The sequence below is a fragment of the Harpia harpyja genome, chromosome 3, assembly GCF_026419915.1.
Source record: "Harpia harpyja isolate bHarHar1 chromosome 3, bHarHar1 primary haplotype, whole genome shotgun sequence".
Lineage (NCBI taxonomy): Eukaryota > Metazoa > Chordata > Aves > Accipitriformes > Accipitridae > Harpia > Harpia harpyja.
Window position 1 is genome coordinate 52177486 of NC_068942.1, and position 27371 is coordinate 52204856.

General features: G+C 39.3%; 1 protein-coding gene across 6 annotated transcripts; it reads left to right on the forward strand.

Moving 5' to 3' along the window:
• The first annotated feature begins 3029 nt into the window (after positions 1–3029).
• On the forward strand, positions 3030–27023 carry G2E3 (G2/M-phase specific E3 ubiquitin protein ligase). Of its 6 annotated transcripts, none has more exons than XM_052782531.1 (17): positions 3052–3138; positions 4449–4511; positions 6643–6698; positions 7751–7848; positions 9901–10002; positions 10716–10840; positions 12569–12734; positions 13468–13574; positions 15725–15841; positions 17209–17333; positions 17437–17569; positions 18269–18394; positions 19552–19862; positions 22002–22183; positions 22347–22519; positions 24850–25049; positions 25785–27023. In XM_052782531.1, exons 3-17 carry the CDS (start codon positions 6662–6664, stop codon positions 26015–26017), a joined length of 2235 nt encoding a protein of 744 aa, XP_052638491.1. In that variant the 5' UTR covers positions 3052–3138; positions 4449–4511; positions 6643–6661; the 3' UTR covers positions 26018–27023. The 6 variants fall into 6 exon arrangements, with proteins under 6 accessions (XP_052638490.1, XP_052638491.1, XP_052638493.1 ...); XM_052782533.1 differs by having other exon boundaries at positions 6647–6698; XM_052782534.1 differs by having other exon boundaries at positions 3073–3138; positions 4452–4511; positions 6647–6698.
• The last annotated feature ends 348 nt before the right edge of the window (positions 27024–27371 follow it).

Sequence of the window (27371 nt, forward strand, 5' to 3'; positions counted from 1 at the left end):
CTTATACTAACACTATGATTGAAACAATAGACAGAAGTATAGCCAAGCAATCAACTAGTAGAGGTAGTTACTCGTAAGTTTTGCAGTTCTTTGCTCTTATGACTAGATGTTCCTGTACGCTAGATGAGAACAATCTTGAAACTGACCACATGTGATTGAAACTGCATTAAGCTTCAGGAACAAGGACAAGAACAAAGACTTCAAGGACAGCCAACAGAATCTCAAATGGGTCAGTGGTCATAAAAGCAGCCCTTCAACTCAAATGAATTCTTCATTGTGCATGATAGGATGTAGGCAGTACTGTGATAATCAGTTACAATAATTTTTAGGTGTATGTATACTAATCTGTAATTGTTACCCCATATAACCCGTTTGTGCTGAAGCTGTGGCATGCACGCTAGGTGGAATTATCCCCCGTGCATCCAGCGCTGCAATAAAGAATGCCTGCTTTCCAAAACAAGTCTTAGAAAGTTTCTTTGACCGGCTTTTCGGTATCAGTGGTTAGGTCCTAAAAACTTAACAAGCTATGCCATGACTGAGCATCTCCATATGTGATTTGGAGTTCTAGACAACCTAACATACTTCAGATGTTTAGAGGAGGATGCTATTGCTTGTCTGAGTTCTACATAAATATAGAAAAATGTTTGAGGCTGTCTCATTAAAAAAAAAAAAATCCATAAAAAACAGCAGAACACACAGATACATTCAAATGTTAATTCTTCCTTTAGAGCTTTTTCTCCCTGCTGGGTAGGACTACCTGAATGACTGATAAAGACTAAAAGAAAAAAATGTTCAGGCTTTTTCTGACTGAAAATAATAATAATAAAAAAAAAACCTAACAGAACATATCAGCTGACCCTAAAATGGAATATTCTATACTTGGAAATTATTAGCATACAGCAAGGGAAATAATGGTATATATTACAAAAGTTGGAAGTAGTATAATAATAACATCCTTTCTTTATTCAGTAGACCATTACTTGGGACGTTTATACAGAATGTGGCAGACTGGGGTTTAACCCCCAACTCTCAAAAGACAACATTAAAGCTCGTCATTCCTATTGACAGTGTAACACTTCCTTTTATATATTAGAATAGTCAGCAAGCCAGAGAGAGTACAAGCAAGGATGATACTCTACGCTTCTTGAAAATGTAGATTCAAATCCACATAGGAGGATGGAATCTATTCTGGATTTTTCATATAGCAGGTAGATGCTCAGTTATTGGATAAAATGGGACACCCACCATACTGAAGCATATTTAGGAAAACCAGCATAATATGTTAAAAATCACTTTTTTTTTTTAAGCAAACCAATAATTACCTATAATTATCTATGTCTACCTTTCGCCCTGTTTCACATCCAGAGATGCCCTTCTTTACCTGTTTCACATCCAGAGACGCCCTTCTTTTTCAGAAGTACACACTGTAAGGATATGTGGAATAATAATTTTTTATTGAGAATATCTGATTAACAGCTGTTTAACATACAAGACTTGGCAAACAGACAGGAGAAGCAATTAAGCCTCAGATACACAAACCCAGAAGACAACGAATACCAAAGACCAGAAATCTCGGGCCACTGATGGGCCATTGAAGGAACCACTCAAAATCTTGAGGACATTCAACTGGAACTTTCTAACTGATGAGGGGGAAGGAAGATTATCACAAGTCTCTCAGGACAGAACAAACTCATTATGGTATATTTTAGGGCATTTGTATGATTGTGCAAAATGCATTATGGAATTTTTAGGGGAAAGGGTGGGATGAAGGTACATTGAGGATGAACAAGCACAGGAAAACAGAGAGGCAGTGGGACAACAAGGGCCAGCCATGTGAAAACAAGCTGCTGGTCAGCACACTTGCCTAGACAAGTCCTAACCGCGTTCCCGGGTAAGCTCCCTGTTCTGTCTGTGTGTGCCGCTAAAGAACTTCAAGCCAGGGTAGCTGGCAAACAAGGTCAGTGGTCTGGGATCTAGCTACTGGAGAAAGTGTGGGTCTGGATGTCAGGTACTGCAGAGGCTCCAGGTTTGACAGTCAAATTACAGGGGGGAATATAGGTCTGGACCAGGTATCGGAGAGACCCACCTGGGTAAGTGGGAGATCTGCTACCGACAGTGTCTGATGGGTGGGTGGGTGCCGTACTGAGGACACCTGCTCAGCATTCCCACCGGCTGGACCTCGGGCCGAGGGGCTGCAGCAGCCCGGCTGTACCGGACAGGGAAGGAGAGCTCGCCTACGTCCCAAAGCCCACTGGACTGCGCTTCCTTTTCACGCAGTCCACCATTACAGCAGCATTCAGACGGCAAAACATCAGCATAAACATCAAATACAGAGCTTCAGTAGAGAAACTCCATTTTACTGTAGCAAGCGTCATTGCATCCAAGCGGGTTTCCCATCAGCTATGGGAAAAACAGGTCAGCGCTGAGGCCTCACAGCGGGATAGCTTAGGCCCCTTGAGAACAGGCTGAGAAAGACAGCAATTTAAAAACAAGCAAGCAAACAGACAAAGTGGACTTCTCAGAAAAAACCCATCTTGTTTCCTTAGGTAGGTACTGCAAAGCAGACTTTCTGGAAAAGCCTGCCTGGTATTACGGCGTTTGCAAGGGCTGAGGGTAAGCAGTCTGTGGAGACCCTGCTCCTTCCCAGGGCAGAGGTTACTGATGAGGACAGGCCAAGCTGACGACACGTTAGCCCCTGGCCACCGCCGTTTGAAGGGTTTCCCCTCCCCGCGGACCGCCCCTCTCCCCGCCGTCCCCAACGGCCAGGCAGTCCCGTAGAATACCCACCGGCACCGGCAGCGCTGCCCCCCGGCAGGAGCGGAGCGGCGGGACGGGCCCGAGCCCGGCCCCGGCCCCCGCCACGGCCCCCCGGCCCCTCACCGCTCCCGCCAGGCCCCACGGCCGAGTACCGATCTCCAGGATCGCCGGTCCCCTCCCGCTGAGCCGGCGTGCCCAGCGAAGGCGGCCGAGCGCCGATGCAACAGATGGCGGGCGCGGCGGTGGGCGGAGCGAGGGCGCTGGCTTCCCCGCTTCCGGAAGGGCGGCGGATGTTGGGGTTTGAATTGTCTGTCAGTTAGCGCGGGCGGTTCGGCGTCGGGGCGGCCGTCGGAGCGCCGCGTTGGCGGGGCTGCCTTCGGGGTGAGTAACGCCTTCGGTGGGCTGAGGCTTCGCCCTGCTGCCTCTGGCCCGGGGCTAGCTGGGCCTCGAGGTAAGGAGGCGAGTGCCGCCCTACGAAGGGCGTGGAGAGGCGGGGGGGAGGGTGGGCGTCGGGCGCCGAAGGGGCGGTGGAGGCTGCCGCGGCGGGGGAGCGGGAGGCCCCCGCTTCCCCGTGAGGGGAGCCGAGCCGAGCCGGGCAGCAACGGGCAACAGCTTCCCAGCCCGCGCTTTGGGGCGCAAGCGGCGCCTGGCTCCCGCCGCTTGTCTGGAGGCAGAAAATAGCGGAACAACTGACCTGAGAGGTACTTCTCCCTTCCTCCCTCCTGTCACGCTTCTGGGAGGAAAACTGGCAGGAGGCGACCAGCGGCGCGGGGAGGCTCGCCCAGTGCGGCCGCGGGAGGGAGGCGGGACGGGGGCTGGCAGGTGGCTCTTCCCACAAAACCTGCCACGGCCCTTGTGCCTTTTAAAAGGACGGCGGTCAGGTTTCGTGGTTGAACCCCTGTGAGACTCGGGCAGTAAGTGGCCACCCGAATCCTAATCAGTTGGGGTTCCTCGAAACGTGGCGGGAGCTCTCCTGCTCCCGCCCGGGTGGTGGTTGCTGAGGGGGGGGGGATTCTTTCAGGACACGGCGTCGTGTTACCAACGGCGAGATGAACTGGAGACGCTGTCATATGTGCATTCAGGATACACAGCATGAACGGATGGGATCTCGGAGGGTTCTTTTGCTCGTATGCTAGAGAAAACGTGTACCTGAAACCTTGCCTCTTGGGGTTGTTTTTCTTGCTTTTTCTTTTCCTATCCTCTACTTAAAAAAACTCTTAAAAACACCTTATGTTCTGGAGCAGTAAAGAGTTCTAGAACTTAGCAAAACCTAAATATCCACTGTGAGGATTTTTTTAGCCTATTTAGGCAAAGTTGATACATTTTATTTACACTTCGGTTTTTATAAACACTGGGTGATAAGGTGTTCCTGCCTTGCAGATAGACTGATAAAGAATTGTTTTGTTCCTGTAGAAAGCCTGTACGACTTGTGCGTGGAGCCTCAGTGGTTGTTCTTGCATGTCTTTTAACTCGCAAATTTGAACTCCGGGTTCGTTTCCCTGAAGGAAGGGGCGGGGAAGGAAACGATTTTTTGTTTTGTTTTGCTGGAGCCAGGGAAAGGTAGGAAGGTGCTCTTGTTTCCAGCCACATATCGGCTTTCCCCACCTGGTAGGGCTTTTTATAACACACTGAGGTGAAAATCTTGTCTTGTGTGGTTATACACAGATTGTTTCTTTGTTGTATTAACCTAGTAGATTCAGGACTGTGAAGCTGACAGTGACCATTCTTGGGAAATCCCAAAGAGAAGGGAATGTGTGTGAGCTGTGTGCTTGTCTCTTGTTCCCCGTGTACCTGATTAAGTATATTTATTTTTTGTAATTTAGAAAGAGGGGAGTGTGTTTCTGGGAAAACTGGAACATGGAACCAATTATTTCATCTGACTGTCGGTGCCATGTGTGTTCTTAAGAGCCTCTTGACCTAATTTGGTTCTGGCATTGTTTATTTTTTTGTTTTCCTTTTAGACCATTTTCTGGTGTCATGGTTTAACCCCAGTCAGCAACTAAGCTCCACACAGCTGCTCACTCACTTCCCCCCCCCCCCCCATGGGATGGGGGAGAAACCTGGGAAAAGTAGTAAAACTTGTGCATTGAGATAAGAACGGTTTAATAGAATAGAAAATAAGAAACTAATAACAATAACACTAATAAAATGACAGCAGTAATAATAAAAGGATTGGAATATAAAAATGATGCACAGTGTAATTGCTCACCACCTGTTGATCAATGCCCAGTTAGTCCCCGAGCGGCGATCCCCTGCCCCCACTCCCCCCAGTTTATATACTAGATGGGATGTCATATGGTATGGAATACCCCGTTGACCACTTTGGGTCAGCTGCCCTGGCTGTGTCCTGTGCCAACTTCTTGTGCCCCACCAGCCTTCTTGCTGGCTGGGCATGAGAAGCTGAAAAATCCTTGACTTTAGACTAAACACTACTTCACAACAACTGAAAACATCAGTGTGTTATCAACATTTTTCTCGTACCAAACTCAAAAAAATAGTACTGTACCAGCTACTAGGAAGACAATTAACTCTATCCCAGCTGAAACCAGGACATCTGGCAAAGGTCTTTTGTGTACAACTACGTTTGTGCTCTAACAAAGTCCAGTGGCGTAGAGCAGTTCCCTTATGCCTGAGATTTTTGCCTTCCTTTTTTTTCTTTCTCAGTACAACTCCTTTCCTAAAACTCCAGTAAAATGGCAGCAGTACTTTATTTGCAGTAGTTTGGATTAGCCTGAGGGTTGTTCCTGAAGCCCATCTGGCAGTCATCTAAACTGTAAATACCAAAACTCCGATACCTCAAGAGTCTGTCAGGCTTCTGGTTTGGACGTTGGATTTTTTTACTGGCTGCCTCTCTGCTCACTTTGGTGTGTGTGAAGGAAATTGTCTGCCTACCTGTGAGGTCAAGTGTGGGTGGATCTGCAGGCAATGACCCATGATTCTTGTCTTGCAAAACTTATGTAATGCTTCAGCTTCCTAAGAGAAGGCAAGTCAAGATCTCCAGATATGTTCCTAAAAGGGTTCTACTTTGCACTAGAGAAAGAATAAATCATCTTAGTGCTGCAATGAAGAAATATGTATTTTTAAAATTCTTTTCCAAGGTGGCCTAGGGTGCATGCTGTGGCACGCAGTAAAGGCCAGCTCCCGGTATATCCATGTTAATGTATCTTGGGGATCTAATTCTTAGGGGCATGTGATGTTTGAAAGAAATGTGGGTTAGATGAATGTTTCTAAATAAATTACTCCCCACTTCAGAATGTAAAATACATAGTTCTAAATGGCGTAAATTCCCCTGTATGCATGTCCCTGTTTTGGATTCCTTGCAATGTTTTTTTTTAGTCTTAGGCCAGGATGTCTTTGACTAGGCCAGGATCCTGCATTTTCTCCAAACAATGGAGACTATCTTCATAGTTATGTCACTATCCTACCCAGTTAATCTTTTTCTTCCAAGTTCCTCCTGTTAATACAATCTTTATTTGAGCACAAGTCACTGCCACTTCCTTGGTTGTCCTTGGATCATTATTTTTGATGTTTAAAAAAAATACAAACTCTTCTGTACAATTAAGTCTATACATAACTACATGTTGCATTGGACTTTATTTTCTCTTTTGAAAGTAAAATATCTTGTTTGATAGTTTGGGGAAGTAGTTAAATGTTGCTACTTGTTTCGTTGTTCTGGGAATATTTTTTCTGAACATTTGCATCCTGCTTTCTGAACCCCTATTTCTCACAATAACAGTTGAATTATAATATTCTTTTTTTCTTTAACTACTTTACTGAGTTTGGGGATTTTTTCAATTTAAAATAAAATAAAATGTAAAAGTGGTATATAATGGTCATTGTTAATGCACTAGACGTATGTAACACCTCATTTCTTTTTCATGATAGACAGCCAGAAGAACTCAGGATGAGTAAAACCAATAATTTTGACATTCAAAGTGCATGTAAGTAAGGTTTTCATTAAATAGTTACAGAAGTCTTTAATCTGCATATATAATACCAATTATAACTTACTTTATTTGGGCTCAAAGGACAGGTGGATTTTCAGTAATCAAATTGTGTCGGAATCACTTGTCTCAGGGAATGAAAAAGAAATAACTTGTAAACTTCCTTGGATTTGTTTGCTGTAATTGGAATATTTAAAAATAGTCTTTTCTGCAGATGTTTTAAAAAAGTAACCATGGGAATTCAGCTGCCAAATCACACACAGCTGTGTTTGAGATGTATCATTCAAGACTTTCTTAGGCTGAAGCAGTACCTCTATTCTCATCACTACTATGACTGTTCTTGATGTTAGAATATTGAAAATGTATCTTATATAGCTATTGAGAATTGAAGGGAAGATATTAAATGTCTGTGGAAGTATGTTAGTGAGCTAGGAACTGCAGAAATGGAGAAATCCTCAAGGTTTTAGTTAACTCCAATGTTGTCTCAAATCCTTGAATGTTTTGAAACTCGCATACATCTTAAAAGCACTGGTAGCATATGACTTGATACAGTCAGGATACCATTCATAGGCTTTTCACAAAGGTTATCACATAGGTATACAAAGAAGCAGTTAAGTTGCTTCATGGATTCTTATATGGTGATGTCTTTATGTACAAGACTAAAAACAATTAGATGGCATATTTCACATGCATCTGGACATTGATGGCCATTTGATAATTATCTTTGGGTGTTTTGGGAAGAATGTTTCAGTTGGGAGCACAATCAGCTTGTGAATTTAGCTTGGGTGATAGCCCTCTCCTGAATCAGCAGGCAGGTGGAACTGCTGAAGTATTTTCTCTTCAGGAACTAGAGAAGGAACGAATAGTACCCTCTTCTGTATTTACCATGGAATTCAACATTAAGGAGAGAGGGGTATCTACCGTCCTTTTATCCAGTAATCTACTTCAAGATGCATGTGATTAAAAAAGATGAAAGTTACTGCTCTATAGCTGATCCATAGTAATTCCAGTACATTTACTGTGATTATAAACATGATTCTATATTTTAGTCTGTGTTCTCTGTGGACGGACAGATGACTGCCCTGAAAAGTATGGAGAAAAAAGGACCTATGTGGAATACGATCTCACTGTTCATTATTATTGTTTGGTAAGTATATGGTATTGATCTTGGAGCTTGTCTGTTTTAACTGGAAAAAAAAAAAAAGTAAATGCAACAAGTATTAAATAGTAATAACCTGTCCAAACAGTTGTTGTAACAGTTTTGTTGTTGTAAAGCTTGAACTGTCAGCTTCAACTTGTAGCCTTGAAGGCTTGTACTTGTCACATGCAGCAGATGAAATAAATAAATCCTAACAAGACTTTATTCAAAGTTAAATTCTGTTCACGATCCATTTAAATGAATTAGTTAATTTTCCCAACCTATCATAGCAATGAAGGTACATGTTAAGAGAAAGGGAACAGATTGCACCTACGTATTAGCTTCTATAAGAGAAGTGTAGTTTCAAAATTTAGAATGTGAAAATTCTACCCCTTGTGAAAAATGTAGAGAAAAGTCTTTTTTTCCTTGTTTCTCATTAGTTCTTGTTTGGCTGTGAGTTATTCTCTGACATTATATAGGACATTGTAACACTTAAGAAATAGTCCCTACTTTTCAGGTTAGTAATATGTACCCCCTACTGATTATATACAGCTACAGTATCAGTAATTAGAAGCTTATAATTTGAACAAAGCTATGGATATAAACTACAGTTGAGTATCTTTTGTTATTACACTTGACATTTTCCAATATTCATATTCTTAAAGGTACACTCAGACTACCTTTCAAACTCTAAATTTTTGCAGGTCTTTAAAATAATATGACTGCTTTAAAAAACAATTTGGGTTTGGTTTTTTTTGTTAATAAATACAGTTTGAATTTTTTTTCCCCCAAATTTAAAAAAAAAACCAGTCTCAAGAATATCAGGAACAATTTGGCATTTTTGTTGTTTTCTCAATCAGTTCTTAAAAGACTGTGTTGGTTGCAGATGGCGTAATAGGTTGGATATTGAATCCTTTAAAGACTAGTCAGAGTGGAGGTTTTCTGAAGTTACATAAAGATAGAATTTTTTTTTTCTTAAATAAATTTTAAGCAGCTGGAAGGAAATTTAGGTCTGTTTGTGATAATTTTGTCTCGTTCATAAGGCCATAGGAAATAATAGGAAAAAGTCCTTTCCTGGTGGAGCAGAACAGCTAGGAAAGGGCATGCTTGCAACACTGAGCCTTATGATTTATATGATACTTTACTGTGATGAGCTTCCTGCAGTCATCTTTTAGGTTTTGGTCCCTGCTTCTTTTTAAAAACAAACAAAACCCTGTGATTTAACTTAAATATAGTGAATATTATATAAGAAAAGAGTTCTTCTAGAAAGAGACCAGTTAGTGGTGCAGTTTCATTTTTCTTTGCCAAATATCTCACAATTGGGGAAAAAAAATATATTCTTAATTGGTTTTCATATAAAATTTTACATTTATTTGACTAAAATATTGTTAAAACTCTAGTTAGAAAATGGTGCTGTGTTGAAATAATGAGAACTATAAAATGAGATTGTGAAGAATATAGGAGTCATCGGGGTGTGAAACTATTTAGTTAGTTGAAGTCTGTGAAGTAACTGCCTTACTAAGTAACTTTAATCTAAATTATCATTAGGCTCTTCTGACTTGCCTAGTTACTTGATTCTGTTTTTATTTAATTCTCCTCTAAAGTGAATTACTTTTCCTCTTGGGTTGCACTTCAGCACAGATACTTCCTGCTGTGCTTCATTAGCTCCACAGCACAATTGTCATTCATGTTAACTAAACTAATTTAATTTTACTTCCTCTGAAGCTTTATATGCTGCAAGTAGTTGTTTGACAAATATCTGAATAGTCCATATATTCAAAAAGGAAGGTAAAATACACCATCTTGGGCTCTACAGTATTAAATAAGACTTTGATGTTATGAAATACTTATTTTCATGTTACTGGTTACTATTCCCTATTGTGTCATATCGGGCAAAAATACATAGATGTTTTGTTTGATTAAATTAAATGTTTGTACATTAAAATGTTTGTACACAAGCTTTGTTAGACTAAACTTCGCTCTTACTTGACAAATGCAATGCAGGTAATTTTAAATCTTTAGGTAGGCAAATGTTTTAAAATACTTAATTTGTTTTCATAGTTGATGTCAAGTGGCATTTGGCAGAGAGGGGAAGAAGGTGAAGGCGTAGATGGATTCTTAATCACAGATATTAGAAAAGAAGTAAATAGAGCTGCAAAACTGGTAAGAATGAAATCTTTGGTATTTACAAGGAAAAGAAAAAGTAACTTTTAAGTGCACTTAGTATCACCTGTGGGGTTTGTTTTCTTTTCTTTGTGGGGTTTGTTTTCTTTTCTTTGTGGGGTTTGTTTTCTTTTCTTTGTGGGGTTTGTTTTCTTTTCTTTGTGGGGTTTGTTTTCTTTTCTTTGTGGGGTTTGTTTTCTTTCCTTTCTCCAATGGGCAGTGTGCTGAGCCCATTCAAGCATCTGAATTTTACATTTAAGTAACAAGTATATTGGGTTTGTGGAACCCACAAGGGACAATAAAACTTGCAGAAGTTTGCTAATATTTTTATTTCCTGGGTATGTTGCAGATAAATGAATAAGAGCAAATTACACATGCATAATACCTCATGACATTATGCTGAGCCTCAGGCTGGCATTATATAATTTTATAGATGCAACTAAACTATAGGTACCGGTAAAATAACTTGTATTTTGGCTTATGTGTCACAAGTCAACATGCGTATAAAACAATACATAATCAAAGTCTGTGAAACAACTATATATCTTTATTCTTTGAAATAGAGCTAAAACACAACAGTCTTGCACTGTTACAATCTATTGGCCGATATTCTTTCTTACATACCTTATAATTTTTCTGTTGGTTTAATTCTGTAATTTTACTTGGACTTTAGATGTTAATATTCTGTTATATCTGAAACAAATTATTCCCAGAAATGTAATATCTGTAAGAAAAAGGGTGCTTCAATTGGATGTGTAGCTCCCAAATGCAAACGAAGTTACCATTTTCCTTGTGGGGTGCAAAAGGAATGCATTTTCCAGTTCATGGAAGACTTCAGGTAAGTTCTGGTGTTTTGTTGCTTTTTCATTTTCAATTCATTATATTTATACAGGAGGCGATTTTTTTCATGGGTTGTCATTGGACAGGCTGTTAATTATAAACGTCATCTGGGTTTTCTAAGAAAAAAAATCTGATTTGTGGAAAACTTGAACGCCAAGCAGTTATATTGCATACCTAGTACCTATAAGCTAAATTCTCAACCCTTTTAAAGATATAATTTAACGCTTCTACAAGTAGTTAAATTGTTTATAAACAATTGAGCATTAAATCCTAAACTCTGAAATACCTGCAAAATGGTTGGTTTTGGTTTTTTGTTTGTCTGCCTCCTGTGCCTTTGTTGAAGTGGCAAAGGTTTGGCTGCCTATCTCTCTCAGTAGTGAAAACACACTATGCTGTTCTGTCATGTTTTAAAGCGCAAGGCTTCTAGATCTGCGTATTAGAGATGGATTGCAGAAGTGGGTTTAATATCAAATGTCTAAAAAAAGTTTTATTTTCTTTTACTATCATCTGTCCAGCATCTTGGCTGTCATCAAAATACTCTTGAGTGCATTTGATAACAGCTTTATTCTGCCTACTGTAAGCTGAGTTTGTAGGGTGGGTGGATTGAAGTCTGTTGGGCACTTTAACTTCTTAAACAACTCATATTAAGTCAAGCACACATAAAAAATAATGCATTTTCAGAAAGGTTTCTTCTAGAGCTGCATTTCTTGTCTGTCTTATTTCTTTGAAAATATGCTAAATTATAAAATTCATCACACTAACTAGACTCTGCAGAATCCATATGCAAGCTCAAAATTGCTACTTTAACATTATGGTAACATTAAAATATAGGAGGAACTTAAAGTTCTGAGGACAGGAAATGTATTATTTGGACCAAAAGAAGTTTTGAGAGAAAGGGGGTATATGATCTCTGTAATTTACAGAGCATCAGTTGGCAACATGCTTCTTCCTTACTATTGTTCTGTTGGCTTGCTCTGTTAGATACATAATTTGTTTATATCTGTTGTGGTTTAACCCTGATAGGCAGCAGAGCACCACACAGCTGCTTGCTCACTACCCCCAGCGGGATGGGGAGAGAATTGGAAGAGTAGAAGTGAGAAAACTCGTGGGTTGAGATAAAGACAGTTTAATAAGTAAAGCAACAGCTGCATGCGCAAGCAAAGCAAAACAAGGAATTCATTTACTACTTCCCATCGGCAGGCAGGTGTTCAGCCATCTCCAGGAAAGCAGGGCTCCATCATGTGTAACGGTTACTTGGGAAGACAAATGCCATAACTCTGAATGTCTCCCCTTCCTCTTTCTTTCCCCCAGTTTTATTGCTGAGCCTGACATCGTGGTCTGGAATACCCCTTGGGTCAGTTGGGCTCGGCTGTCCCAGCTGTGTCCCCTCCCAATTTCTTGTGCACCCCCAGCCTGCCTGCTGGTGGGGTGAGGAGCAGAAAAGGCCTTGACTCTGTGTAAGCACTGCTCAGCAGTAACTAAAACATCCTTGTGTTATTAACACTGTTTTCATCACAAATCCAAAATACAGCACCATACAAGCTACTATGAAGAAAATTAACTATCCCAGCCAAAACCAGTATGTGTCTGCCTTTTTAGCTTGTTGCACAGTGTTTATTCATGAAAAGGAGCTATAATAGGGAATTCATTTTGCTATCTTCTGATTTTATGAGGAAGGTTCTTAAAATGTTGTTTTGATAAGGGAACCTTAAATTATTATTTTTAGATCCTACTGTTGGGAACATAAACCAGTCCAAAAGTTTCCAGATAAAGAATCTAGAGGAACTTCACAGTGTACAATATGCCTGGATTTGGTTGAACAGCTTCCAATATACACTGTATTGAAAAGTCCCTGCTGTAAAAATGCTTGGTTTCATCGAGAATGCTTGCAGGTAACACAGATTCTCTCTTTCTTTTCTCTCTGCATGCATGGAGATCACATTTCTGTGTTGTGCTTAAAAATAATGGAACAGTTGCTTAAAATTGTGTAAAACTGCTTAGGGTTAATGTAGGCAGTAGGTATGGAAATATACTAGGTTTGAAGGACAATACTAAAATAGTGTTTTGGAGACCAGTGTCTTACAAGTAAGTTGGTTTTTTTGTTGTTGTTTGTCTGTTTTGTTAAATGCTATTAATTCCCCTCCCTGCCCCATGTTTCTGCATGTGTGATACACTTCATGCCTTTAGTTATTTTTAGGAACTGAAGTCCGGCCTAGGTAATTCCCTTCTTGCAAGTCATTATGTGCAGAATCTAAGTGCTAAAAATGTCATTCATCCATCATCAGTTCTCTTAGCCTAAGTCCAGAGCTGGAATAAGTTATAACTTATAAGTTTGTACACTCATTCTAGAAGTGGAGAGGTTGACTGAAAAGGATTGTGCTTTTGCTTATGAACCTGATTCTAGCATGTGAGCTCTTGTCCTTTAAAGGAAGAGAACATGCTTGCTGTTTGCTTCAATGTCAAGTGATGTCATGATTGATGTCAGCTTTAACATCCATGTCAGGACAGTATGCATGAATGTAATGGGTATAGATATTAAGGCATATTTGTTGGCATCCTAAGGGTGATAGTAATTCAATAATTTGTTTTGGTTTTTGTTGTGTGGTTTTTTTTTTCTTCACACAGTATCAAGCTTTGAGTGCTGGGATATTTTTCTTTAGGTGCACAGTATGTAATAACAAGGACAAATTTCAAAAAGAAATGTTGAGAATGGGCATACACATTCCAGAAAAGTAAGTAATTTTGTAAATAATGACTCTTCTATAAAACTTTCATAGGGTGTTAAAGCAATTTTTAATTTATTCTATAGAACTGCATCTATTAAAATGTGAAACCTCGGTTCTACCTTCAATGGTAGAAATGTTTGGTTTGGTAAGGAGTAGCCTGTTTCCTTTTAGTTATGCATAAAAATTGTCAAAGGCCAAATTAGTCACCTCAAACATAAAGCAGGAAGCTCTGAAAAGTCATTTTTAATGCCATGATTCAACCAGGGACCTATTTAAAAGATTAAAACACTTCTTAAATACAATAACTTCTCATTAACACAGACGTTGCTGAGAAGTGTATTTTCTGTGCCCAAGTTTTTAAATTATCTGAATTTCTGTCCAGACAGTATTATAATCGACTGATTACTCATCCATACAGCTTCCATCTTCTCCCAAGGGATTGCTAAGGATATGTTGTGGTGGGTTGACCCTGGCTGGGTGCCAGGTGCCCACCAAAGCCTTTCTATCACTTCCCCCTGCCCCCCCACCCCCCCACCCCTCAGCTGGACAGGGGAGAGAAAATATAACAAAGGGCTTGGGGGTCAAGATAAGGACAGGGAGAGATCACTCACCAATTACTGTCATGGGCAAAACAGACTCCACCCAAAACAGACACCTTTCCTCCACCCCTCCCTGCTTCCTGGGCACAGCTTCACTCCCGGATTCTCTACCTAACCCCCCCCAGTGGCACAGGGGGATGGGGAATGGGGTTTATGGTCAGTTTATCACACGTTATCTCTGCCACTTCATCCTCTTCAGGGGCAGGACTCATCACACTCTTCCCCTGCTCCAGCGTGGGGTCCCTCCCACGGGAGACAGTCCTCCACAAACTTCTCCAATGTGGGTCCTTCCCACGGGCTGCAGTCCTTCATGAACTGTTCCAGCATGGGTCCCTTCCACGGCATGCAGTCCTTCAGGAACACACTGCTCCAGCGTGGGTCCCCCACAGGGTCACAAGTCCTGCCAGCAAACCTGCTCTGTGGGCTCCTCTCTCCACAGATCCACAGGTCCTGCCAGGACCCTGCTCCAGTGCGGGCTTCCCATGAGGTCACAGCCTCCTTTGGGCACCCACTTGCTCCAGCATGGGTTCTCCACGGGCTGCAGGTGGATATCTGCTCCACTGTGGACCTCCATGGGCTGCAGGGGGACAACCTGCCTCACCATGGTCTTCCCCACAGGCTGCAGGGGAATCTCTGCTCTGGTGCCTGGAGCACCTCCTCCCCCTCCGTCTTCACTGACCTTGGGGTCTGCAGGGTTGTTTCTCTCACATGGTCTCACTCCTCTCTCCAGCTGCCATTTCTGTGCCCCAGCAACTTTTTTTCCTTCTTAAATATGTTATCACAGAGGTGCGACCACTATTGCTGATGGGCTTGGCCTTGGCCAGCGGTGGGTCCATCTTAGAGCTGGCTGGTGTTGGCTCTGTCGGACACAGGGTAAACTTCTAGCAGCTTCTCACAGAAGCCACCCCTGTAACCCCCCCACTACCAAAACCTTGCCACACAAACCCAATACATATGTTTAGTATAACAACTGCTTCTAAAATTCTGAGCTGGTTTTCATAACTTTCCACCATTTGATGGGGCTCAAAATAAGACAAAGTGATCAGAATGATGTTTCTTTGTTAGAAGTAATATTCTTTAACTGTTAGTCTCTTCAGAGACTACCATTAATTCTCTCCAGAGACAGAGGCTCAAGATTTTGGAGAGGAAGAAGAGTCAAAATACTTGGTGAACTTTGCCATACTGGCTTCAAAAATTCTGAGTTACTTTTCATGAGACCATTTTCAGTGGTAACTTGAGTAGACTGCCAAAACAAATATCCATATCTGCTGTGAGAAAGCGGAATAATATGAAACAGAGCAAACATGCACTGAGGTCATGTAAAAAATAATAAATGCTTCCATCAACTGTACGCAAGACTGTCTGTGTATTTTATAGTATTATTTTTGTTCCAAAACTTTTTTCTTCCTCCTCTCAGTTGTCTAGCTGTTGCCTAGAACATTAGATGATTGAAATATCTTCATGTGGTTATTACATACATCTTTTCCAAAGATAGAGTGACCCATTTAAACAATCAGAAATACAGTTATAATAACAGATCTTCTGCCTTGTTTATAGGGATGCATCTTGGGAACTTGAAGAGAATGCATATCAAGAGTTACTGCAATGTTATCAACACTGTGACGTTAAAAGATGCCTCTGCAAGAAAGGAAGAGACTATAATGAACCTGATAGGTATGACACTTTTGTAGGAAGATATAACCTAGGGTGGAATAGATCTTTGGTGGTTTTTTAATTATTTCTTGTTTAAATGCTTTAATACTTTTCAGCATCAGGTGTTAATGTCAAGCCAAGACACAGTGTCCAAGTAAAATGTTTACTTTACTCCCTATAACCATAATATTTCAATACTAATTTTCTCTAATTTAATCAGGTTATAAAAGCCGAGAAAACCAAACCAATCAATTATCAGTTACCTTGTCCTTGTTCTTATTTGATACAGAGCTGAAGTAGAATTTGTACATCCGCATAACATGTAGAACAGCATGTGCTTAAACTAATGTTGTGTAGCTTTCATTCAAAGTTTAATTCAACAATTTAGTAATTGTTAGAGTAATTAATACCTTTACGAGAAATTCATTAAAGTACTAGACTACGATGAAAACTAATTAGCTGTGTAAAATCAATCTAAAATCAACGTAGCTGCGAGCTATCCCTCCGCATGCAAATGGCAGCTAGAATATTGCTGATAGCTTAATGAGAGGCTTGAGTGATCATGTAAAAGGCTTTATTCTGCTCTACCACTTGCTTGATTTTTAATTAACAAGTTCATTTTCTACATTCTTTCTTGCTTTATTTGTGTGCTTCTGAAATGTATGTCTTCCATTGGCATGAGTATACACAAAGCTGTCAGACCCTCTACTGCAAAGACTTGTTTCTGTAGTACTGTGGTAGGTTACTCCCTGGAGACATTAACTTTGCTTTGTATAGATTTGACCAAACATTGTTTGGTTCATTCATGGTATGTGTGCACCTCAGGATTTACTTTGCCTTTAAGAGTTGGACCTTAGGCTTCCAATATTTGAACTAGTATCAGTCACGTTGTTCCATTGTATGTTTAAGCAAAATTGAAGAAATCTAGACAAAAACCCAACAGATACTTAAACACTGTCATTAATGAAGAGTCTTATTCAGAATGTGTAAGAATAATCAGATATGCTTCTTTGAAAAATTTACCATTCGGAAAAGCTCAGTGGTGGATACTCATAAAATACAGAGAATGTTGCTGGCTAGCAACATGAGGAGAAAATACTGGCTGCAAGCTGTTGACTTTAAGGCAGGGGAGCACACTAACTCAGCCTCTTTCAATATAATGTGCTGGAACATGGGTAGCTTTTTGTTTTTCTTCCCTTGTTGCTGCCAGCAATTTCGAGTACATCTTGTCTGAAGAAAGTTCCCCTTGATTATATACAGTCCTACCAGATTGATAAAATTATGCTTTGTTAGTTTAGTGTCTAGATTACACTTACTGTTGAATATTCTTTGTTTTAACTAGCCTCATTCTTCTGTCTAATTCTAAATACACAAGTTTTTAATTTTAGTAAATGGGAAATAAAGCGTTGTCAGTGTTGTGGTTCCCGTGGAACTCATTTGGCCTGTTCATCTATGAAGTCATGGGAGCAAAACTGGGAGTGCATGGAATGCAGAAGTATCTTTGCAAAATCAGGTAAAGTTATGGATGTGACAGTGACTTCTTAAAATGCTAAATTTTAATACTATGTATTTTACAGCTACCAAATTCACTAAATTAATATCATTTAATTATACAGGGAACTATAGCAAACAGAAAAAGCGTTCTTTGGCTACCTTTGAAAAGACAGATGGGACAACTTGTTGGCTGGAAGAGCCATCTCCAAAGTGCCCTCGGCAGTCACGTGAATCTCAACGCAATTTTCTTCTCCAGTGTGTAACTTTCTGTTTTCAAGCAGAAACTGATTATAACATAAAACAGCATTTAAACATGAGGAGATGATGGCTTATTCCATAGGAGAAGCTTCTTACACTAAATTGTAAAATGAATAAAATTGGAGTAAAGTTTAGTGATTGAAGTTTTCTGAGAAAGCAGTGAACTCTGTAAATTTGCTATAGTTATTCGCATTAGGTGGCCTGTAAACCAGTTTTTAGTTTGATAAAATTAGATCCTTGTAAAAGGAATCTTAACAATTTAGAGGTAACTTCCAATGTACAAATGGCAAAACTTAAAGCTAAGGTTGCTTATCAGTATTTTTTCCATGTTAATAGTGCACTAGAAATCTAGCATATAGAGATGTTTATATAAATAGTGTTTTCCTCTGCTGTAATAAAAACTTTTCAAGTCTGTAAAAACTAATATTTTTAGTTTTTACTTATTGTATCAGTCAGGACTTCCATCTCATGTATAGGGACATGCAACTAAAAACGGATTCTAAAACCACCACATAATAAAATATTGAATTATTATTTTTAAAATTGTAGTTCAGGAACTGATGGACTTAATGTAAATAAACATACAAATGAGATTCAGTACTGAAATAGGGGGAAATTATATTGCTACCTTCAAATAGGAAGTGTTTATGCATTCTTTAATTGTATCTCTTCTTAAAATACTGTTTTGACTTATAGATCACCAAAGATAATGTGCCAGAACAATTTGTCACCCTGCTCACACCTAGAACTTCCAGCATCCAACAGAGTGACGATGTCCTTATCTCCACTGATGTCAAAAGGGAACTGGTCCCTGAGGAAAAAGTATTTTCTTATATTTTTCTTACATTGAAGAGTAATCTAGCACATGGCTTTATACCATATTTCCTACAGAACATGGCAGGAGGGTGGGTGTGTGTGTGTATATATATATATATATATAGTGGCTATATATATTTGTGTGGGTGTATATATAGCCACTGGAAAAATGGAGTGAGTATGCTGAAGAGCTGAAGTCATAACTTGATAAAGGGTTCTGCTGTTTCTAGATGCTAGAGGGGTGTGAGGAGAAACAAATACCTATTGAGAATTTTTAGGTTAGGTAGTGAGGGGATCAAAACCCAGAAATGCATATTTGTCCATATGGAAGCATGGCTAGCCATTCCTTATTTAGAAAAGAGGGAATAAAAAGAATCCCAATTACTTTCTTGTTAGACTTTTCCTGAATTTTCAATGTTTTTGCATTTTTACTATAGGAATAGTTTGTGATTATGCTAAAATCAGTGGTAAAATAATGTGTTTTAATATAGAATATTCAGTTTAAGGATATAAAATTGTCTTGTGAGTACTTAATTTATGAATTCTACCCATAACGTGCTAAAAATTCTGATAAGGGAATTGGCTACTTCTAGTAAGTATGGTATTTGAAATAGTTTTGGTTGCACGTTAGAAAACAAAGAAGGGGTCTTATTTAGTCTGGCGTTTTATTTTTTTAAACAAGAACTGCAACATTTCTCCCTACTCAAATGTATTTTTTATTATAGTGGCAAAGATAAAATATTAGTGAATAGTTGACAGTGTATTCTAATTTGGTTGCAAAACATCTCTTTAACACAAACATGGTAAGCGCTTCAATTTCTCGCTTGTTTTACATTGTTCAAATGTAGAATGATGGTGTGAGAATTGTTTGGCATGATGTTGGTGTAACTGAATTAAGAAAATAACTTCATTTTATGCCAAGGTAATTATTTCTACCTCCTTTTTTCTAGTTCTTAGAGGTACTTTAAAATTTGCTACTACGGAGTTAAAATTTGAAGAATCTACACCAAATATTTTACTGATACATAATTTAGGCAATACCTAAATGTACCAAAGTGTTCAAAGAGGTTTTTTTCTTAATAGATTTTATGATGTTTCCTGTATAACTGTTGCTAATTATGAATCACAGATTTCATCTAAAAATACATGCAATTTTCTTGCAGGCATTTAAGAAAGCAAAGAAGGGAAGTTTCTAATATACTGAAGGAGTTAAAGCTACAAGTTAATACAAAAACTACAAGGCTTAACATCAATGCAGAAAATATCTGGAACAGTGCTTTAAAAGGATTTAGACAGCGCAACTTCAGTGCTACAAACACCATTGAAATAAAGTTCACAAACTGCAAAAACAGATCAAAGGCAGATACTTCTCCTGCATCAAAACACTGTTTTTTCCAATTATTAATGCTTCACCTTCAGAATTCATCATTGTTTGAGGGCTCTTCTGCAAAGAACTTGTCCCTTGATTTTCAAGGTAATTAAATGCTTTGTTCAAAAATACATTAAGAGCTATGTAACTTGAAAGGTTTTTAAATCTTCAGCCAGTATGATTGTCAGTTCACAACTGTAGTCCTGATAGATAGAAATTGTTTTTTGAATGTTTTTCCTCTTCAATTCTAAAGGGGTGTGGGGTGTGGATTTATAATAACAAAAAAATTTGGTTTAGTTGGAAAAGTTGATGACAACCAAGGAAAAATACAGCATATAATTAGACTTGGAACTTTTTATTTAATGTATTTGTTCTCTACAAGTGAATTTCTGTCTTCCTGACTCACTTTCTCTGTTACTTATTTTCCTTTCCTCAAATTTCTAGAACATTATCTCTGATAGCATATTCCCTAAAGACCCAAAGTTAGCTTCTTTGAGTTCTTACGCTTCAGAATTAAATGTGCATTGGGTACAAAGTAGAATAGGAAGTTACATTGCCTCCCAAATCTTGACAGTGGCTGAAGAGATGGAGTAAAAGAATATGGTACTCCTATGTAAAAAATACCAGTCTTATTGTTTCAACCAGCAGGAGATGGTAAACCTCACTTGTTGCGTCTCCTAAAGTAAGAAGGAATGTATTATGAGATTTTTCTATAAAAATAGTGAGGATCACAAATGATTGTTATGCATATGCCACTCTCTATCATCTATCAGCGTTCCTGGTCAACAGGGGAGGTCCCAGAGGACTGGAGGCTTGCCAATGTGACTCCCATTTATAAGAAGGGTCGGAGGGAGGATCTGGGGAACTACAGGCCTGTCAGCCTGACCTCGGTACCGGGGAAGATTATGGAACAGTTTGTTTTGAAAGCACTCACATGGCAAGTCCAGGATAAGAGGGGGATCAGGCCCAGTCAGCATGGGTTTACGAAAGGCAGGTCCTGCTTGGCCAACCTGATCTCCTTCTATGACCAAGTGACCCGCCTAGTGGATGAGGGAAAGGCTGTCGATGTTATTTTCCTAGACTTCAGCAAGGCCTTTGACACTGTCTCTCATGGCATACTCCTTGAGAAGCTGGCGTCTTGTGGCCTGGATAAGTGCACTATTCACTGGGTGAAAAACTGGCTGGATGGCCGAGCCCAGAGGGTTGTGGTGAATGGGGTGAAATCCAGTTGGCGGCGGGTCACGAGTGGTGTTCCCCAGGGCTCGGTGTTGGGCCCTGTTCTGTTTAATATCTTTATTGATGATTTGGATGAGGGGATTGAGTGCACCCTCAGCAAGTTTGCAGACGACACCAAGTTGGGAGGCAGGGTCGATCTGCTTGAGGGTAGGGAGGCTCTACAGAGAGATCTGGACAGGCTGGATCGATGGGCTGAGGCCAATTGTATGAAGTTTAACAAAGCCAAGTGCCGGGTCCTGCACTTCGGTCACAGCAACCCCATGCAGCGCTACAGGCTTGGGGAAGAGTGGCTGGAAAGCTGCCTGGCAGAGAAAGACCTGGGGGTGCTGGTTGACAGCCGGCTGAATATGAGCCAGCAGTGTGCCCAGGTGGCCAAGAAGGCCAATCGCATCCTGGCCTGTATCAGGAACAGTGTGGCCAGCAGGAGCAGGGAGGTGGTTGTTCCCCTGTACTCGGCACTGGTGAGGCCGCACCTCGAGTACTGTGTTGAGTTTTGGGCCCCTCACTACAGGAAAGACATTGAGCTGCTTGAGCGTGTCCAGAGAAGGGCAACCAAGTTGGTGAGGGGCCTGGAGCACAAGTCTTATGAGGAGCGGCTGAGGGATCTGGGGTTGTTCAGTCTAGAAAAGAGGATGCTGAGGGGAGACCTTATCGCTCTCTACAACTACCTGAAAGGGGGTTGTAGTGAGGAGGGTGTTGGTCTCTTCTGTCAGGTGTCTGGAGATAGGACAAGAGGAAATGGCCTCAAGTTGAGGTAAGGGAGATTTAGGTTAGATATTAGGAAAAATTTTTTTACTGAGAGGGTTGTCAAACATTGGAATGGGCTGCCCAGGGAAGTGGTTGAGTCACCATCCCTGGAGGTATTCAAAAAGCGAGTGGACAGGGTACTCCAGGGCATGGTTTAGGGGGCATGGTTAATGGTTGGACTTGATGATCTTGAAGGTCTTTTCCAACCGAAATGATTCTATGATATATGATGAATATTTTTTTGTTTTTTTTCATTTGCAGCTGTAAAAGAGAATCTTTATTTTGAAGCTGGTAAAATGATTGCAGTTTCTCTGGTTCACGGTGGTCCATCTCCTGGTTTCTTTTCCAAAACGCTGTTCAATTGTCTTGTCTATGGTCCAGAGAATGTGAAGCCAGCTTTGGAAGATGTTGCTGATGTCGATGTAGCACAAACAATAAAAATGGTAAATAAAACTAAACTTATTGGCGAATTCTTGTTCAAGACTATATTTGGAGTTAAAGAAGGGCCTATTGAATATAACTTTAGTTCAAATTAAAAAGCTTATTTTATATATATATACACACACATGTAGTAAAAAAATTCCTAACTTTTATCTTCTGATACAGATAAAATATGCAGATAGTCTGTCTAGCCTACAGTCTACAATACATGACTGTTATGAATTCCTTGCTGCTGCTGGATGTTTAAGACCTATAACAGCTTTGTGTGATAAGAATATGCTGGTGAATGACATATTGATCCATCATGTAATCAAGAGAATTACTTCACCCTTAGAAAGGTTGGTTTTATTTGAATTTTCAAACTTCCTGGAATTTTTTTTCCTTACTGAAATACTAAATAACATGTTGCTAAAACTAACTTTCATAAAGTTCTTACTTATTCTCTATTTAAACCAATGAAATGTGCTGTAATTTTCAGTGGATTTAGTAGCAACTGTTAGCTAGTTAGTTAAACTGAAAGACTGAATTTATTTCTCTACATATCCACTCCATTCCACTTCTCCTTAGTCATATCCCTTTTTTAGCCTTATGAAGAGGGCAGATTCACAGTTGTAAACTATAGCATGACAAAGACCTTTGCACTACAAAATTTCTCTAGCTTATGTTCATTTTTAATTCAGAATTGTTTGAATTTAGAATCTTTTAAATTTTAGGAGTGTTAAACATATGTTTAGAATTTAAATGAGTTTTCCAAAGTTCTAATTAGGGAGTTTGTGTGTGCCATTAGGAGGACAATAATGTGCGTAAGTGTAAGTTGGCCTACTTAGAATGTAAGCATTGTATTGGTGTTTCCATGAGTTAGTGATGACTTCAAATAGCTGGGAAAGTTGCAGCCGTTGACTTTTTTGATTGGTCTCTGACCTTGCTTCCAATTTGCATTCTTTATCTGCTCAGTAAAAAGGCATTGGATGTTAATTTTTCCAACAAGTATAGCTGGATTTATACTTAACATGTTTATGGTGTTTTCTTTGACAAATTTGAATCAACTGAATCTCCAAGAGCTATGAAAACTAACTTTGAATGTGACAATTTTTTTAACAAAGTTGAGAGTAATTAAGTGTTTCAGTCAAGGCCCTCTGTGGCCTATTTGATCAATCTATATCATATTTTCAAACTAGTCAGTTAAAAAGTGAAAGGTACTAAGTAGCCGGTTTGGTTATGGGAAAATGTGGGTTTGTGCATTTTTGGAGATGGGCTTAAAATGAGAAAAATGTGACTAAAGCAAGATTTTGCTTGTCAATATCAAGGACTGAGAGTAAGTGAAGAGTTAGTTACTTTAGCTGTTAATGTTCTACACCACTGACTGAGCACTTTCAACATGTTTGTTCTGAATTTTACTGATTGAGCTTATCAATATCTAAGTAGTAAGTAAACAACTTAAGTAAATTAGTTCTGATTTAACATAGTGGTTAAATTGTAAAGCCAGTTGCTTGAAATGTTCTTACCCAGTACACAGTAACTAGTGAAATTTTTTCAACCTGCAGAGCTGTTTAAAAAACAAAAAATAATAAAAAATTAGTTAAATCACAGAATCAAATTGGTGTGTAGGTTGGAAGGGACTTCTGGAAGTCATCTTGTCTACCACCCCCTACTTAAGCCAGGTCTCCTAGAACCAGTTGCCCAGGTCTGTGTCCAGACAGCTTTTGAATATCTCCATGGATGGGAGACTGTACATCCTCTGTGGGCAACCTACACCAGTGCTCGGTCACCCTCGCAATAAAATAAGTGTTTCCTGATGTTCAGACAGAACCTCCTGTGTTTTAGTTTGTGCCCACTGCCTCCGGTCCTGTCACTGTGCACTGCTGAAATGAGCCTAGCTCTGACTTCTTTGCACGCTCCCTTCAGACACTTCTACAGATTGAGATTCTACCTGAGCCTTCTCTTCTCCAGACTGAACAGTTCCAGCCCTCTCAGCCTTACTTCGTAGGGTTATGCTCCAGTTCCTTAATCATCCTAATGGCCCTCTGCTGGATTCTCTCCAGTATGTCCATATCTCTCTTGTACTGGGGAGCCCAGAACTGGACACAGCACTCCAAGTGTGGCTTTAAGAGTGCTGAGCGGAGGGAAAGGATCATCTCCCTTGGCCTGCTGGCGCCATGATTCCTAAGGCAGCCTAGGATACTGTTATCTGCATTTGCCCCAGGGAGAAATAGCATGTAAACACATGCAGACTGCAGAAGCCAAGTGAAGACTATCTCGTAAAACACTTCATTTTGCCTAGGGACAAGGAATTTAAACTGTGCTTTCTAAAGAGATATTTGTAAGAAAAATTCAGTATGTTCTTACATAAAAATAAGTAAACTATGCAAAGTAAACAGGCAAGTACCAGGAAATAAAGTTAATTTCTGCATATCACTGGTATTTATTTCATCTGCCCCAAAAGCTCCACAGAACCATGTAGATTGTTAAAATGAGAATTAAACAAATTTTCCAAGGTTAAAACAAAATGGGACTACTATATACACCTTATTGACAAGACTTGGAGGCTGCAGGTGGGGAAACTTTATTATGTCCAGACTTACAGCTTTATAAAATATAAAGTACAATTAGTTACTGGCTTTCTGATTGCATGCTTGCTTTTTTTTTTTTTTTTTCTCCCACCTGCTAGTTTTAGGAAAGGTTTGAAAACTCTTGGTGTGCTAGAGAAAATGCAAATGCATCCGGATGCGTTCTCTAGTATACTGTGCCACAAACCTGAAAGACTTTCAGCAGAAACTATTTGTGATCTCTTTGCAATCCATTCCTCATCAGATGTAAATAAAGTTGAAGGTGCTGATTTTTGGATGAGTTATTTACAAGATGTGGAAAGTAAGTAATTTTTTTTTTTTTTCCTCCCCCCCTTCCCTGTTCAGGGTATTTAGTTGCTGGTATACATACAGGGTTTGGTTTTTAGAGTTCAGTGGGGTAAATAAATGAAGGTTTTGAGGTCACTGTCACTTCCTAATTGTTCCTTCTCCCCCTTCTTCCTTACTAATTATGATTTCTGAAACTGTTGCCCAATCAGGATCAAACTTGAGAAAGGTAAATATCTGGAAGATTGGTACTAGAACTCCTATGAGTTTTAAAAAAACAAAAACAACCCAACAAAAAACCAGCCTGAGTGGTACAGAAAAATCCTTTAAGCCCCTCTTGTCAGTTTTGCTGTGAACTTACTCTTTTTAGTGTGTCTCAAAAAAAAATAGAAAAAAGTGGTCTTTTCTTGCAGAATAGTTGTTGGTTTTGTTTTTGTTTGTTTTGGGTTTTTTTAATTAAGATTTTTCAGAACTAACCCAAGTGGGATTTTCTGGCTAAAATTTTTCTTATTTGGCCATATAACTGCATATTCATTCATATTGATCTGGGGTTTCCTGATTTCAGGGTTTTCTTCCTCTAACACCTAACATGCAGGGTAACGGTTTGTCGTGGTTTAACCCCAGCCAGCAACTAACAAAACATAGCACTGTACCAGCTACTAGGAAGACAGTTAACTCTATCCCAGCTGAAACCAGGACACGGTTTATGGGTAATAAGCAATAAACGATACAATCTAATCCTATTTTTTAGGTGGCAAGTCTGTAGTGACATTGGAGGATATTCTGTTCTTTGTAACAGGCTCTTTTTCTATACCGCCTGTTGGGTTTGATCCTGAACCTACTGTTAAATTTTTGCATATAATGTATCCTGTTAGAAACAGACTCCTTCATTGCTTAGAGCTCCCTATAACAAAGACATACGAGCAGTTTAAAAATAAAATGGAGTTCACCATCGGAAACACACTAAGAGTCGAAAGAGAATAATATTTTTGCTACTAAACTGGATGTTGGAAACTTCAATTTTCTGCAGGAACGTCTGCTTGCAAATCGCTACTGTATTTTTGGACAGCATGCTCTTGGCCTTTTCCCACTTTTCCCCCAAAGATATGCTAATAGTAGTAATCTTGTAAGATGGAAGACAATTTTCAAATGAAAATACACTTTATCTCTTGAATCATCTTCCTGTTTGAAGTTGGCTTTAAGAGTCAGCAATCTCTTGCAGAAGTACTTTAAATGTCTACTTTTGCTGTAGACATGTATGAAATGTTACCAAACTGTAACATTCTAGCTATTTCCCACAGGTAAGTATGTTGATTGTATTGCATACTTCAGTAACTTACTTATCAAAGTCAAATCAGGTACTTTTAGAAGATAACTGCTGTAGAGCTTTGTCTCAAGTAAAACTGTGATACAGTTCTTCAGTTGTTCCATGTATATTTTTTTCAGTAATTGTTTTTATATTGATGATTCATTTACATTTTGATGATTGATAAAAACCTATGAAAGTTAAAAACTTGGGAATTTTAAGGTCATTGTGGTTAGTGCATTAAAATACTAAGGTCTGGAGAAAACCTAGGCAAAATAATAAGGCACAAGAACAATATCTGGTTGAACTTGAGTGTGTGTTGTTAAACAAAATCTTTGACATTTGCACACGTTTCTGCATTCTACTGTTATACATTAGTTTTTAATTACACATATAGCCAAAATAGTAAAAACTAGAAGTAAATCTTAAATATGCAACAATAAGTGGTCTTTCAAAATGAAATATAAGAGTTAGACTTAATGTTGTTGGCTATGAAAGTATAAGAATTTGTTGCTTGTTAGAACATGTTACTTTGTCTTCTGTGGAAGTCAGTATTTTCATAGGAATATGCACTAAAACTATTTGTTAATCTAACATCAAGCTTGTCAGTGACTGACGCTTTTCTACCTTTTAGTCTAAACTCTTTCTGTTCAATTGTAAGTGCATTCTGAGCAACTTCAACTGCGTAAAATATATTTCAATTCTGCAGTATTTGTATTAAGCCATAAAAGTAGTGAAATTCCTACACTAAAAGGATGTTTTTAAGTACAGGTTTTTTAAATGTATGCAGGTGTCTCTTTTAAAATTACTGTTTTCCCCCCTGTCAGTTTGAACACCTATATTATGTCCCAAACATAGGTTGTGCTATAGATGTATATGGATAGATACAGATATGTATCTATCTATATATATCCACCTTCTTCAAAATAGTGCAAAGTAATCACACTTTTTTTATTAATATAGCTTGGTTTTAATTGAAAATACAAGCAAGATTGCTTTACTTTTGAATGCCTTGTCAAGAAAGTACGTCCA

What these genes read in the sequence shown, in the direction of transcription:
- G2E3 (XM_052782530.1), top strand. Translation starts at nt 6,662, where the DNA reads ATGAGTAAAACCAATAATTTTGACATTCAAAGTGCAT. An exon ending in GGCATACACATTCCAGAAAA is followed by an intron (nt 13,575 to 15,724) that starts GTAAGTAATTTT and finishes CCTTGTTTATAG; the next exon opens with GGATGCATCTTGGGAACTTG. An exon ending in CTTGTCCCTTGATTTTCAAG is followed by an intron (nt 19,863 to 22,001) that starts GTAATTAAATGC and finishes TTTCATTTGCAG; the next exon opens with CTGTAAAAGAGAATCTTTAT.